This window comes from Protomyctophum parallelum, assembly GCF_964188405.1.
Source record: "Protomyctophum parallelum genome assembly, chromosome: 7".
NCBI lineage: Eukaryota > Metazoa > Chordata > Actinopteri > Myctophiformes > Myctophidae > Protomyctophum > Protomyctophum parallelum.
Genome location: NC_139705.1, coordinates 20,859,609 through 20,874,668, shown reverse-complemented (window position 1 = coordinate 20,874,668; position 15,060 = coordinate 20,859,609). Strand labels below are relative to the sequence as shown.

General features: G+C 42.5%; 2 protein-coding genes across 2 annotated transcripts; both read right to left on the bottom strand.

Annotated features, from left to right (window-relative positions):
- Positions 1 to 368: 368 nt before the first annotated feature.
- On the bottom strand, positions 369 to 14,251 carry LOC310861163 (glucose-6-phosphate 1-dehydrogenase-like). Its single transcript, XM_083768504.1, has 12 exons — positions 14,118 to 14,251; positions 13,258 to 13,295; positions 12,989 to 13,097; positions 11,601 to 11,815; positions 10,996 to 11,154; positions 10,456 to 10,581; positions 10,272 to 10,365; positions 6,136 to 6,322; positions 5,706 to 5,941; positions 1,417 to 1,493; positions 1,137 to 1,229; positions 369 to 620 (listed from the first exon to the last, which is right to left on the bottom strand). Exons 1-12 carry the CDS (start codon positions 14,232 to 14,234, stop codon positions 530 to 532), a joined length of 1,542 nt encoding a protein of 513 aa, XP_083624630.1. The 5' UTR covers positions 14,235 to 14,251; the 3' UTR covers positions 369 to 529.
- On the bottom strand, positions 2,928 to 4,236 carry LOC310861264 (kelch domain-containing protein 3-like; the record flags this gene model as incomplete). Its single annotated transcript, XM_083768660.1, has 2 exons — positions 2,928 to 3,013; positions 3,522 to 4,236. 2 exons carry the CDS (start codon positions 4,234 to 4,236, stop codon positions 2,928 to 2,930), a joined length of 801 nt encoding a protein of 266 aa, XP_083624786.1.
- Positions 14,252 to 15,060: the final 809 nt, after the last annotated feature.

Here is a 15,060-nt window from a genome sequence, read left to right as displayed (position 1 = left end):
TAGTAAACACTGGACTGCTGAGTAGCACAGAACACAGTCCTTGGCATTAATGCGACTCCAGTGTAAACTGGAAAAGGCATTCCACTATCAGAGGGTAATGGCTGATTTATACTTGGCTGCGTGCTGTGTCGTGACCGAAAATAGCAGCTCTACAGTGTAAAGAGCAATTCACATTCACTGTGTGACTTACGCTGGTTAGGTCTCAACTCAAATGCATTTGTATAGCCCTTAAGCAGTGACATCCACAGCAGTGAGCATAAAGTAGTACAGGCACAAAAAAACCCGGCAAAGTGTAATTTATTCAGCCATGCTATTTCAGACACACACTGATGGAATCAAGTTATTGCAATGATTTTACATTTCCAGAATCACACTTTGTGGATCTAAATCTTCGGGCAAAAACCAGTGAGCTTTCTTTCCATGCAGTGGTAGTGCGGCAAAAAGCAGCAGTGAAGGATTGAAGTGAGTGATCATCATTCGCAAGTTGTAAACAAGCCTACACTTTGGTTGCATATGTGTGTATTAACAATCAAACAGTGTGGGGCTTCACCCACTTGTATCTTCCTTCGTAGCGGAATCCCACCCTCCTCACAAGGTCATCTGCTTCATTAGGACCACGGCTGACAGGACAGAGACAACAGGATACACTCTTATCGTCATACTGTACATCATCATACATCATCTCATTCCGGCCAATCACAATCATCTTTCATCACGTTTCCGTCTTCACTTGAATTCTGCCCTGACTCTTCAATATGTACAAATCATCGCCAATCACAAGCCAATGTTTGGGTTTACACAAACCGGGAAAGCTGGGCATAGGAGGGGAATCGAAGCGTGGCACAATTCGCACAAACCATCCAAAATTTGTTAGAAAGATAGCCTCTTAGTGTCTTGGCCTAAAAGGGATAGTTCACTCCCAAAAATGTATTTTCTATTGTTTACGCACCCCATGCCTGGAGAGTAGACTAACTCTAAGCCAATAATTTGATGACCACACAGTGGTTCCCTATGGAGACACACAGAGTATCCTTTGTGTCTCCATATAGGGAACCACTGCTGGTCATGAAATCGTCAAAAGTCATTTGGGGGGTGAACTATAGTCTATGTATGCCTTTAAGCCACACTTACAGTACCTTCCATATATGTAGGGGATGGGACTTATCTTCTCTTCCTCTATTTGGTGAAGGAGAGGGGTGAGGATTCTCCAGGCCTCTCGCAGCTCATCACTGCAGGGACAGAGGGGGAGAGTCAGTTTAGTGAGAAAGTGCTAGCCTGCTAGTCTGAATTTTCATTTTGATTCACTTCATAATTCGCCAGAACATTTTTTTTTTCAATGGCCGTGGCTAGCGATTCAGGGCTGGAGCCAGGCTAGGAAAGTGCTACATGATGGCAAAAGATACAAAGATCACTTACCTGCGAACAAAGTGCATCTGACTGCCACAGAACACATCCAGGATGAGTCTCTCATACGCATCTGGGAGCTTCACATCCTGGGGAACAGTGGTGGAAAAACTACTCAAATGTTTTACTAAAGTAAAAGTATCAATACTGCAATGTAGAAATACTCTGTTACAAGTTAAAAGTCCGGAATTAAAAATGTACTTAAAATACAAAAGTAATGGTTTAAAAATAAAGTACCAAAAGTAGGAAGTAAGCAGAATGTCCAATTGCACAACTTTTCAAATAATAAAAAAACGTATAAAAAAAAAGCAGATCAACAAGTTCACATTGCGTTGCGACGCATTGTGAGCTTGTAGATCGGCTATTGTCAGATGGTCAAAATGTATAGGGCTGAAGTGATTAATGTATGTTCTGTAATAATAATAATAATCTAAATCTACAATTTGAGCCAGTTGCACCACCTTACACTAAGTTCAAACTTAGACTAGTTATATCTTAAATGGCTTGACTTAATAATTGTAGTGGAGTAAAAGTATAATAATTGCCTCTGAGATGTAGTGAAGTAAAATTACTGAAAATTGGAAATACCGGTACTCCAGTAAAGTAATACCAAAGAATTGTGGTAAATGTAGCCTACTTAATTACTTTACACCACTGCTGGGGAATGAGACATCCGACCCGCTGTTATTTGCATCTGCCCTTATATAAGAGCAGGTACAACACATATTATGACACAATTTGCGTCCTCACCTTCGTCTTTAATGTTTGTGTTACGCAATGTTCGTGTTTTCACAAACACTCAAAATTGTCCATTCATTGTCAAGGGCATTTAATGTTTGTGTAGGACAAAGTTTGTGTTTGCACACACACTAAAAGCTGGACATAGGAGGGGCTATCGCCCCTCAAAAATACCTGAACACTGGATAGCAGTTCCAAGATTTAGAGAGGTTTCAAGATCATCTGATCCTTATACAGTCAGTCCAACATGTACAGTATATATAATGTGACCTGGTGGGTCACAGAGTAAGAGCACATACCATTTCAGTTCACTTCAGTTCATTTTCATTTTCGTATACTGGACACATAACGGTACATTTTGTTGATCGCCAATATACTTTACATACATGGTGCTACTAAAGCATTGTGTCTGAAAAGTGTCTGAAAAAGTTATAGAAGTATTTAGGATTATAACCTCTAACCTAAGCTAGAATCCTTCTTGCAGCTGCCACGGTTCAAATCCGACCGGATGTACTTTACTGCATGTCATTCTCCTTTTCCTGTCTCTCTGTTCACTGTATTTGAAATAAAGCAGTGAATGCCTAAAAAACTAAAACAAAAACATGACATAGCAGTAGCAAAAAAGAAAGCGTTAAATAAAACACAAACGTCTCTTGGAGAGGGTTCACAGTGTTTGTATTGTTGTCCTTGTATATATATAATGTGATTTAAACTCAATGAAAAATAAATAAATATATACATATATAAAAAAAGAACTGCAAAGGTCTCTACTTTTGCAGGAATTCTCATCTCTGTTTCTTGTAGTTCTTCCATGACTGTCTGTTCTTTTCCAAAAGCATCTCTTTACTTTGTAATTCATTCCTGATGAAGACTGAATGGGTGTAGAGGTTTGTGTTCTTAGAGATCTTCTTTGTAGTCATGTCTAGCCATAGGGCGTTTCATTTGGTAGTAAAGTTCTCTAATCTCCTGTATAATGCTGCTTAGTTCCTGGTTCCTTTTAGTGGGCTATGTGATTTTTTCTCTTGCTGTTGTCATGACTGCCAATTCCCACCTGATGCTGTGCGGGAGTCCCGACTGCTCCAGATCGTACTGCATAACTGCTACCTTGCATAACGTCTTCAGACTAGGACTTAAGTCTAAGATATACAGATCATCTGTTGTGTATCTATATCCTCCAAAGAGGATGACACGATCTCCCACCATGCAACAGCACATATTAGTCATCCTACACGGGCCTTTCCCTCTGGGCTCAACCCTCTTCCAGGAGAATGTCTCTGGATTAAATTTCCATAGGTCGTTAAAGGTCTGGACCTGAAAAAAGTTATGGCCACCATATACATACAATTCTCCATTGAAGGCAAAGGTTGAATGACACGCACGTCTTGCTGGAGACGGTGTAGAAGGCATGTCCAGCCAGCAGTTGGTCTCTATGTCAAACATGCTCATGTCATTGTGGTGGTCGGTGTATGTCCTTTTGCCGCCATATACAAACATCTTTGTCCCGATGACGGTGGCAGAGTGACACGATGAAGCAGGTGCTGGCCTTCCTCCCGTGTTTATTAAAGACCAGACCATTGTATCAGTGTCCAGCTTGTAGATGTCATCACTTTCAGGGCGTCCTGGCCGGTTGAACCCTCCAAAGATATACATGCACTTCTCCAAGACACAGGCTGAGTGCTCGCGCCTCATCTGTGGAGCAGTCCCAGAAACCTTGGGCTTGAACCATGTGTGGGTGTCGACGTTAAATGCATAAAGCATGTTGCAGTTGTCCCCCCTGACAGTAGACTGGTTGTCATGCTCCTCTATCTCAAAATTCACCATCCCTCCCCAGAGGTAGATTATATCTTCTATCAGCACAGCTGTGTGGCTCATGCACATGGAGGGGACCTCAGGGGAACATTCTCCACTTCCAGTAGTCAATGGTTTCAACTTCATCCACCGCAAAGACACTGTGTTGAAGACATGCACGTCCATCTGATCCCTGCCGTTCGAGTTACAGTAACCTCCAAAGGAGTAGACCTTGTGCCCCACTGCCACAGCAGCATGGTTGAATCTCTCTGGTCCTCCTTTCACACGCACCAACCAAAGGAACATTGCAGACAACTACGGCGATTCAGAATAATGAAGTTGTATTGCGCACACTTCCGCTTATATTGATACGGCAACACAAACATCACATGAAGCTTGGCCATTGGCCATGAGGCACATATCAGGGAATTGATAAGCCAACATCTGCCCAGGAAGGTTCTTTAAAAGTCGCTAGCCCCTTCTATAAACAGCTTTTGTCCCAACATGTCTCAAGATTTGCCATTGACAATGAAAGGGGAATTCAGGTCAACTGTCCGCTAAATCTTGTCCCCACACATCTCAATATTTGCCATTGACAATGAATGGAGAAATGACGTCAGAATTCCACATTGAAGGAAATCGAGGAAACAAGGAAATCAGCTAACCAATCACAGGCAACAGGCATTCTATTGGCCAGTATGAGATGATGCATGATGATGTATGATGATAAGAGCTGATATTTCTGCTAAATATGACGTAAATTAAACATCAAAACATTAAACGCCATTGACATTGAAGGGAAAACTTACGGAATATGTAAACGAGCAAATCGGCTAGCCAATCACATATTGAAGGGAGTGCTTGGCCAATAAGGGACCACCTTATGTACCTTATGTAGCAATGTCAAATGTCCGCTAACATAAATTGATGTACGATTACAAGAGCGCCCCTCATTTCACACAGGTGTGCTATACATCTATTGTGAGGTTTTCCCATTAGCTGGAGGTTGTGTCTCTGCCATGGGATATACGTAGCTGGTTACAACGGTCTCACAAGGTTATAGGGCACAACAAGCCAACACCTCAAGTTGCTCTGTATAAGAATGTCTGCTAAACGCCTAAACTGTAAATCTGGCATCCACTGTGCAGGTATTTTTCCTTACTCTCAACTGTGCAGGACATTTCTGAGGGACGCTATGCCCAGCTTTGTGTGTTTGTACAACGGAAATGATTTGATTGGCTGAGCATGGAATGTGATGTACAGTATAAGAGCGCCCCTCACTTCACACTAGTGTGATTTTTCCTTACTATCCACTGTGAAGGTATTTTTGAGGGGTGCTATATTCAGCTATTATTATTTCCGTCCTACACAAACATTAAATTCCCATTAACAATGAACGGAGAAGTTTACGTCATAGTGTCTGAGCAAATCGACTTAGTGTCTATTTCTGTCCTACACAAACATTAAATTCCCATTAACAATGAATGGACAATTCTGGCCAATTTACATCATGATCATGTACAATGATAAGAGCGCCCCTCACTTCACACGGGTGTGATTTTTCCTAATTACTTACTATCCACTGTTATGGTATTTTTGAGGGGCCCAGCTTTGTCTGTTTGTGTGAACACAAACACGATGATTTTATTGGATGAGCAAATATATTGAGGATAAAAAGTGAGGGCTGAGCACGGTGATGATGTATGATGATAAGAGCACCCCTCACTTGACACTTTGCGATCGGGCTTCTTCGTGCACATGAGCATATGTGGTACCTTGTATCTGCTGCGGTATGTCAGGTCCAGCTCTGTCTCCTCTGGGCTGAAGAAGACCCCAGGTTTCTTGGTCATCATCTTCAGGTAAATGGCCTCGTCAGGCTGCACTCTGACCACCAACTCGTTCCTCTGACAGTGCAAGTTAAAAATGTCCCCCGGCACGTCTGTGAACTGGAGACGCACTTCAGCCTTGCGTTCATTCAGAGCCTTCCCACAGCGCAGGATGAAAGGAACACCTGAAGAACACAGAGGGACGGATAGATCGACAGATGGATTGGTGGTGGTGAGGAAAGCAAAATACAGGAGCAGTCACAAAACAAGCCAAACATTAAGTCTAGTAAAGTAAGGATTGGATATTAAATACAGTATATTGAAAGTGAAGAAGTGTGAAACAAAATGATTACAAAAATGATAAGATGCCTGCCCATACCGTCCCATCTCTCATTCTGCACGTAGAGCACCACCGTAGCAAATGTCGGTGTACGGGAGTCATTGGGGACAGTGGGGTCGTCTAGGTAACCAAGCTTGGCCTCGCCCTCTCCATCTGGGTCTCCCACATACTGACCCAACACAACATCTGACAGCCCAACTGGAGCTATGCACTTCAACACCTTCACCTACAGCACGCACCAGCACAAGAACAGCAGAAAGACAGGAAGGACTCCGGTTACTCATCAAATCCATCACTACTAGTGATGCACAGGTCGACCCACTTGCATGGGTCAACATGTAAGGGGGCGCCATGCAAAAGTGCTCTAAACAAACAAAAAGGAGAGTTTAAAGAGAAATATGCATTTGTTGAGATTTTTCAGTGCTTTGCACAATTTGATCCTTGTGCTGTAAAGCCTGTCGCTGTCCACTGGCAGTGGTGCTGAACCATTCACCAATCGATGCATGTAGACCTTGGTTTGTCCTTGGTTTGTCACGACTACTGCTACAGTAACAGTATGGAGCCACACATGATATAAGCCATAGGCTATTATTTCGTCACGGTTCACCATCATGATGAAGGATGTCTGTGAGGATGGGACATCAGGAACATGCTGGTCTGGTCTGGTTTGGATGACTATGGAGAAAAGATCCTGGCCAGAGAATTGGTTCAGATACGATAAATAAAAACTCCAGTGCAAGGAGGTTGTGAAAGTGTGTCTGCTGACTGCTTTCAGATTCACTCATGCACACAAAGGAGGAAAAAGGTTAACTGTCTGTGCTGAGGGCAACAAAACGGTCTATAATGGTTCCGTATCTGGTGCTGACCATGCACGTCTCTGTGGCGTGCACTGTACTGTACTGTACATGCGCTCCCGGCCTGTTTTCTGTTAATCTAGGAGAGCGCACAATGCTTTCATACAATGTCGATGATAATGGGGCTTACATAACCTGATAGCCAAGTAACTGAATCAGATCGCAGGAGTACGTGTACTAAATGAAAGATGTCTGTGTGTGTGTGTGTGTGTGTGTGTGTGTGTGTGTGTGTGTGTGTGTGTGTGTGTGACTAAATAGTAAATTTATTGCAAATTTTACAGAGATTGGCAGGGAGTGAAAGAGAGGCAGAGTTCATGTCGAAGGTATTAGATTAGTAGTTATAGTAGATGCTGGTCGCTGAGGTAGAGTTATATTATTATTATGTATTATTTTGTTTTCAATTATTTTTTATTTTGTTAACCTTTTCAGTTTTTTCCTTATCTTTCTATTTTTATGTTCTCCAAATATTTGCTAGTAAAGTGTGATAATGCACTTTAAACTAGAAATGCACTCTGTCGAGCTGCCAACTTGCACTTTGCACACAAGTTGGCCATGAATGGCCTACTTGTGCAACTTACCCCTGACTCTTGTCAACTTAAAGACAAATAAAGATGAAACCCATAAACAAACATTTAAAATAAAATTATAGTTAAAACTAGAACTGCACTCTGGCGAGTGCCTACTTGCTTGTTGCACACTAGTAGGCCATAAATGGCCTACTAGTGTGCAACGTACTGTCGACCGCTACAAACTGTCAGATCTCAGCTTCTCTGTGAAGGAACGTTTGAAATGTTGAATTATTAGGTTTAGCTATTTGCTACCTACCTACTTATGCATGTAAAAAAGTAGTATTATGAAGTATGGTACAAGTTTCTATCTATAAAATAAATAGTTTTAGCGATTTAATTATTCTGGATCGCTTTTTAGTTTTTCAAAGACAAATAAATCATCAATATCAGATGAAAAAAATATAAACTGAAATAAAATATGTTATCACATAATAGTATAATTATTTAATTATTTATTTTAAATTGTTTAAATAGCCATATACTGTAAAAATATGGACAAAGCGTTCTCCGGGTCCCCCAGAGTTACTGTCGAAGTGTCCTTGAGCAAGACACTGAACCCCTAATTGCTCCCGATGTGCTAGTAGGTGCCTTGCATGGTTTCCGCTGCCATCGGTGTATGAATGTGTGTGTGAATGGGTGAATGTAATGTACAATCTCTGTAAAGCGCCTTGGATAAAGGCGCTATATAAATGCACCATTTACCATTTACCATTTATATGGACGTAAAATGAAGCCTGTCAGTCCTTCCAAAAAGAATATTATGACATGAGAAATGAGACTTTAAACTAGAGACTGGAAGCAGAAAGTATTCATGACCATGTTTATTAAGGTAATACAGTCTAGGTGAAGTTGGGCCCAATGACAGCGACACAACAGGCCATTATATGAACTTTCAGGAAGTCCCGATTTCCTTAGTGGCTTCACAGCATATGACGTCAGGGTATAACTGGTATAACTAGCTCTCAATGATGACGTAATAAAGATGTGGATTAAAGGAGTGCAATTGGTTTTCGATGGTGACGTAATGACGATATGTTTTAGTGTCGGGAGGATTAAAGGTAATGCTCCTATGTATACATGTATGTAATCTGGCACCACTGCAGAAGTAGTCATTACGCCATTTGCTGGGACGGTGCATAGTGCATACGCATCGAATATCGTTCTGGGCGAAACTAGTACTTGCACGCTCTGCTTGCGCAAGTAATAATAGTTATGCCATCAGCCAATCCCTGATTGGCCGAGTGACGCCACCAACATACGGAGCCAATCCAATTGGCCAAGGGGGCCACCGACATACGCAGCAAGCTGGCAACTTGCGCTCTGATTGGCCGAGCGACGCCACCAAAAATACACAATCCCTGATTGGATTGGCTGATCAGCGACACCACCAAAAATACACAATCCCTGATTGGCCGAGGTAGTCACCGACATACGCAGCCGAAAACAGTACTTGCGCTCTGCTCGCGCAAGTAATAAATGTAGCTTGCCCAAATGTGCTGACATCATCACATTTGTGATGACGGCTATGGCCATTTTTAGCCCAAGGAGTGTTTTTGTGCAAAACTAATACTTGGAATGGATTCAGCATCATGAAAACCCCCTAGTTTGACATTTCACATGCTAGATAAAGCATGATGAAATTTAGATTTTTGCCTTCTAGGTTGTTAATGGAATGGTCACATATTATGCCAATTATGAAAATTGCTCAACATTATGCAAGTTAGCATCTCTCAGTTTCTACATGCTGGGGACCCATACTCAACATTTCTAACATAAAACTTTGGTGTACTCAATATGATTTTAACCCCTTGGCCCTAAATAAAAGGGCAATGTCGCGTGCACGCATCCGCCTGGGTGACAGCAGACTGCCGGGCGAGCGCTGGCGCTTTGGCATGCGGGGGTCAGATCAACATATGGAATGAATTCTGTACTGGCCATATATGGAGTGTGTCTTGAGTGTACAAGGTTTGATGAGGCCAGATCACCATATGGAATGTCAGAACAGGTCAGCTCCATATATGGAGATCTAAGGGTGGCAGCGAGGGCAGTGTCTTGAGTGTACAGGGTTTGATGAGGGCCTTAATTTTCGGGTTTGATGATGTCAGAATGACATATGTGCGATGTCACGAGGCGTGATGGACTGGCAACCATATATGGTGATCTAAGGTTCTCTATGATGTCACGTGGTGTCACGAGGCGTGACCATATATGGAGGTGTGATGTTACGAGGCCTGACTGAGGCGTGATATGGCCATATATTGACATTCCCATGGGAAGGGCCCCTGGCGATGTCCTCTACGTCGTGACTACATATAAACTAATATATATATATGTAGATCCCTGATGTCACGTGATGTCACAAGGCATGACCATATATGGGGGCGTGACGGACCAACGGGAAATGCACATTTTCATAGTAAATGCAACCTGCAATAACAATAACAATAATAATACTGTTGACATGTAAGAAGCTGTAAAGCTGATAAGCAGATCAGCAACACGAGTTGGAGAGCATGTGCACATGCACATGCGTGTGTGTGCGCGCTGGCGCGTTGGGTGCACAAGGGTGGGATATCAACCCTGGCTAGATAAAGGGAGGGGCTAAGGTTACATAGATAGCACAGTAACACTATACAAGGAAGTGTACTTTGTACCTTCCATATTGTGTGTGTTCTTTCCGTTTCAAGTTTCCCTAGAAGTAAAGTTTGACTTGCCTTGACTTGGCATTGCTGTGTGTGCAGCACAGTCCTACCTTCTCATCCCTCACATCATCAGAGGCAGTGGAAGTTGGTTTCTCCATGGCAACCAAGGAGAGCATCTGGAGGAGATGGTTCTGCATGACGTCACTAATTCAGGTAATAAAAAACAGCGGAATAAGCCCTGGAAAACTTGTACAATAAGAAGGGAACATCTTTCTGAGTTCATGTATTTCTCACCGAATGATGCCAAAGTCATCAAAGTACCCGCCACGGCCCTGAGCGCCAAACGACTCTTTGAATGTTAGGACTACACAAGCCACGTTGTTCCTGTTCCATATAGGGCCAAAGATACGGTTTCCAAACCTGGCAAAGAGAGAACAAAATATAATAATGAATGCCAGGAAACAGAGTAGCCTATAGCGGTAGCAGGGCAAAGTTCATTAGGATCTGAATTCTTTTATCTACCACGTAACTTTGGGGTCTATGGACGATTGAATGAACACTAAGCAAGTATGAGTATAAAACACTTTCAAAGTTGGATCCGGGGACCACAAGGAGTCCTAATGGACCCTTGGCAGGTTTGTAACTCTAGTGTACAAATGCAAACAGTGGAACTTTATGGGTTCATTTTGAACACTGTACTACAACAACAAACAAAAACACACTATAAAATCAGGCTCCGTGGCTTAAAACTGAGACCCCTGAAATTAAAAAACAATGAGAAGCAGTGGTATAGAAGCGCTGAAGCACTAGGAATGACTTGAGTATCCACTATACCTGAGCACCATGAGATTCTGTACCATCTCCTTGCCCAGGTAATGGTCTATGCGGTAGATCTGGTCTTCTGAGAACAGGCCAGACAGATGGGCTGACAGTTGGTGGGAGCTCTGGAGGTCACGGCCAAACGGCTTCTCCACAATCACTCTGTTCCAGCCTCTGGGGGATGATGAGAATGTAAAGTATTGCAATCCAATTCAAGTGAGATTTATGTTTAGTTATAGTATATTTAGTATTATGGCTAAAACAGCTGCTATGTTGTGGGGTAGCTGTGGAAAGCTCTAAAGCCCACCATGCACAGTGACTAGTCTCTGTCTGTCTGTCTGTCTGTCGTCTCTCTCTCTCTTGGGGTGCTGGGTACCCCAAAATTAAAACAAAATGCCCCCAAGTTTTTGCTGTACAACTGACAACTGCATTAGTGCACTATTAGTGGCTGTACTCTTTCGTTGTTGCTCATCTCTCTTTACTGTGATTTTATAGAGCACATTGTGAATGAACATGTACATGAAGATTAAGTTATTGGTTATAAATATCAGCTTTGATATATTTTCAGTTAATTGCCCAGCCCTACACTTAATTTAATAGTTTAATTGACAGACACTGACTGAGTCATGCAGTGGGCTTTGAGGTTTGAGCTGATGTCGTGGTAGACGCTGGGAGGCAGAGCCAGGTAGAAGACTCGGTTGGCATCAGCACCCCTAGGCAGGGACGACAGGTGAGCGTTAAGCTGAGAGAATGACTCTGCATCATCATATCTTCCTCTCAGGTAAGAGTTCTTACTAAAGAAGGCTGAGAGAGACTCACTGTCTTCATCTGTAACCTGTGAGAGAAAGGGACAGATCCAAGTACATTAACTAACCACCACAAAAACACAAAACAGTAAACAACTCAAGTTTACAAAATATTGCTTTGGGGCTCCTCTGCAGCCTATGTTAAGGTCGCATTCACACCAGCATGCTATACTGCGATTAAAACGAATCCTGCTGCGTATTGTCGGAAAGTGTGCTTTGTTTGGCAAGTGTGAAGGCTCATTCGGATCCTGATGTGCATCAAAGAAACCGCATTCTATTTCGCCAATAAATGGGGGTTTCACTTGGCTTCCAAGCGCACCTGACTTCGATTCACTGCAGGAGTGAATACAATCGCATCAAAACAAGGAAATTAAGCAAACAACGTGGTGGATGAATGAGGAGTAAACACAGTTAGAGACGGAGAAGGCACATTTTAGGCAGCGTAAAGATGTCCCGTTGGGGTCGTTACCGTGGATAGACGTGGTCAAATGAGGAGAACGAAGCCCTCATCGAAATATGGTCAGACGAGCACATTAATCAATTGCTTAACACATAGTGTACAGAATATTCTGTCTGTGCGTAAACATGGAGGGCTGTCACTGTGTGTGGGGATCTGAGTGGAGACTTTCTTCATCTTGTTTAAATATAAATACTTAATTTAACACATGATGTTTAGCTCAGCATGATGTATAAACTGTACTGGCAGAATAATTAATTGAATTTCAATTGAAGTTACATTACTATACCCCGCACACACTTTTCCCAAAGGACCCCCTTGGTAGCCGCGGCCCCCCACTTTGAAAATAAATACTTCAATCAATCAATCAAAACCTGTATGTTGCGTGAGCGTGTATGTAAATATGCAGCAGCACACAATAGTCAAGGCTTCAATTTGTCGCGACCTCACTGCCCTCCTACAGATTGGTCAGGGTGCTGTTCAGCCTGTCAGGTGCAAAGAAGCGGAAGCCTTCCACATGACCAACTGTAGGGGTTAGCAGCAGACTAGTGACAGGAACTACACTGGAGCAGAAGAAGTGGGAACTGGCATAGCATCTCCATTTTTTCTTATTGTAAACTGTTAACACACACACACACACTTACTTGGTCCACTCTTTTTCCCTCTACACCAAATCGAAAATAGACAATGCATCGAAATGCATCGCGTTGTGAGCTTACAGATCAAGGAAGTTAAGGAACTTTACCTTCATATTAGGCAGACATGCTGTCTTGATGTCCTCTACAGTCAGTTTGGATCGTGCAAAACCCACAAAGTAGGTCTCTTCTGGAAGCAGGCCATCTCTGAACAACCACCTAGAGAAAATACAGATAAACATTCATCCGAAAGCAATGATGCAAAACACTGGGCGAAGGTCAACCTGTCACACAACGTGGCTACAGGGAACAGAAGAGAACAAAATGAAACTTTTGTCTGTCATTCAATATAATATAAAAGGTAACTTTCTTATCTTACCATAATGTGGGGTAGATCTTCTTCTTTGCAAGGTCTCCCTGAGTGATCGATAAGAAATCAAAAAGATAGATACATAATAAAACAAGCACTCCAGATAGTGGTGCAGGCTGTGATGTGTGCTAGGAGCAGAGTCCAAAAAGTACCCTAAGTTAACCTGAAACTGAATGGTCAGTTACTGGGGGGTGTTACTGTGTTTCAACACAGCGACATGATTCTGCGATTTCTGGAATGTAATGTGATTTTATATACATTAATTCATAGTAATTGTTTTGCAGATTAACAAAGAATTAAATGGAACAAGGGGGCATGATTTAAGAATCATAAAGTGAAAAAATAAAACTGCATTTAGGAATTTGTGACCTGGGATTCGTGATTGGATTATGGCCAAGAACAGTGTGTAAAAAAATGTCTAGCTGCCCTAAAATTATCACTCTCTTTCATCACTGGACAAAGGAATGGACAGATACAGCACATTTCAGTCAACATGCACTCACTGGAGGTTACCACACTGAAATATTCCCCATTGAATTGCTCCCCTTTGTGGCTTTGTGCAAACTGTATAACCCATTTCTCCCGTCCTGTCCCCTTGTCACAAAGTGGACACTGTTTAACCCTCTGTTTGGAATGCAGAGCAGATGGAAAATAGGATGGAGGCACTCATCTCCTATGGGACCGAGAAGGCCAATTCAAACAAATAAATCAGTTTCCGTAAGAAAGCCATGTTAACAAACAGTAGATTATGTTTTACAGGATAATTCCCATGAGCTCCAGATAACACACATTATGGTAGGAACTATGTCAAGCAATCACAGATGTAGTTCACACAGCCATAATCCTTGAATTTGAAAGGTTGTACTCACAGAGGCTCCTAGTATGATGAAGATGTGTGTGTTGGAGTGACTGGATGGTTCGTCTCCATAGAGGTCCCGCCACAGCTGTCCAAACACCTCAGAGCGAGTCAAAGCCTCCACACTCATCTTCTTTAGGTTGTGTTGTCTCACTCGGTCCCCAGGCGGCTCTCTCCTTTCCCCCGTGGTCTAACTAACTACTACATACAAAGTATATGTGGAATTCTCAACTGTCATCGTTGCATTGCAGGAAAAAAAGAACCCAGTGAGTCATTGCTGCCACCTATTGTTGTAAAGAAATAATGTCTTGGCATCGCTCAACACTTCCTTCACATTCTGAAAGCTTTGTTCTGTGCTGGGTGTAGAAGCATGGTTCTCTCCCGCCACCACCATGAGTATTAACTCAAGTGTTAAGGGACAACTCCCCACGATACATTCCATCAGACCTGGTTTGACAACTCCAGGGTGGATTCTACATCACACACTCGCACATGATTCATTTCAGTTTTGGCTGAAATGGCATGAAGGAATGGCTTCCACCACCACTCCTTTGATAAACATACTGTACATTGTGCTGGAAAGGCAAATATTAACTAGTCCCACTAAGATAATATGCTTGGGCTTATTATTGTCTGAACAGCTCTTATCAGCAGATAGGCTATTGTATGCGTCATAAATCAAGGTTGTGAAGTTAGGGACATTACTTACAGGTGGCCATTGCAGGCAGGTGGACATCAAGTGAGCTTTTTTTCTGCAGTAGTCATCAGCAAGCTTGCAAACTTTGAATGTTCCATACGTTTAGACCATGCAGCAGGTACATTTGTGCATTTTATTAGTCACTTGAACACTAATGTCCCTATTCTTTCGCAACCATTTGGCCGTTTTCAATATTTGCGCAAGAATCTAAAAGCTCACAACGCATCTCGACGCATTGTGAGCTTATACTGTAGATCGG

Excerpts from the sequence above, each read along its gene's own strand:
- LOC310861163 (XM_083768504.1), bottom strand. The coding sequence starts at position 14,234 with ATGAGTGTGGAGGCTTTGACTCGCTCTGAGGTGTTTGGACAGCTGTGG. Across the intron at positions 13,098-13,257 it reads AAGATCTACCCCACATTATG|GTGGTTGTTCAGAGATGGCC; the intron begins GTAAGATAAGAA and ends TATTTTCTCTAG. Across the intron at positions 6,323-10,271 it reads ATGATGTGAGGGATGAGAAG|GTGAAGGTGTTGAAGTGCAT; the intron begins GTAGGACTGTGC and ends TGCGTGCTGTAG.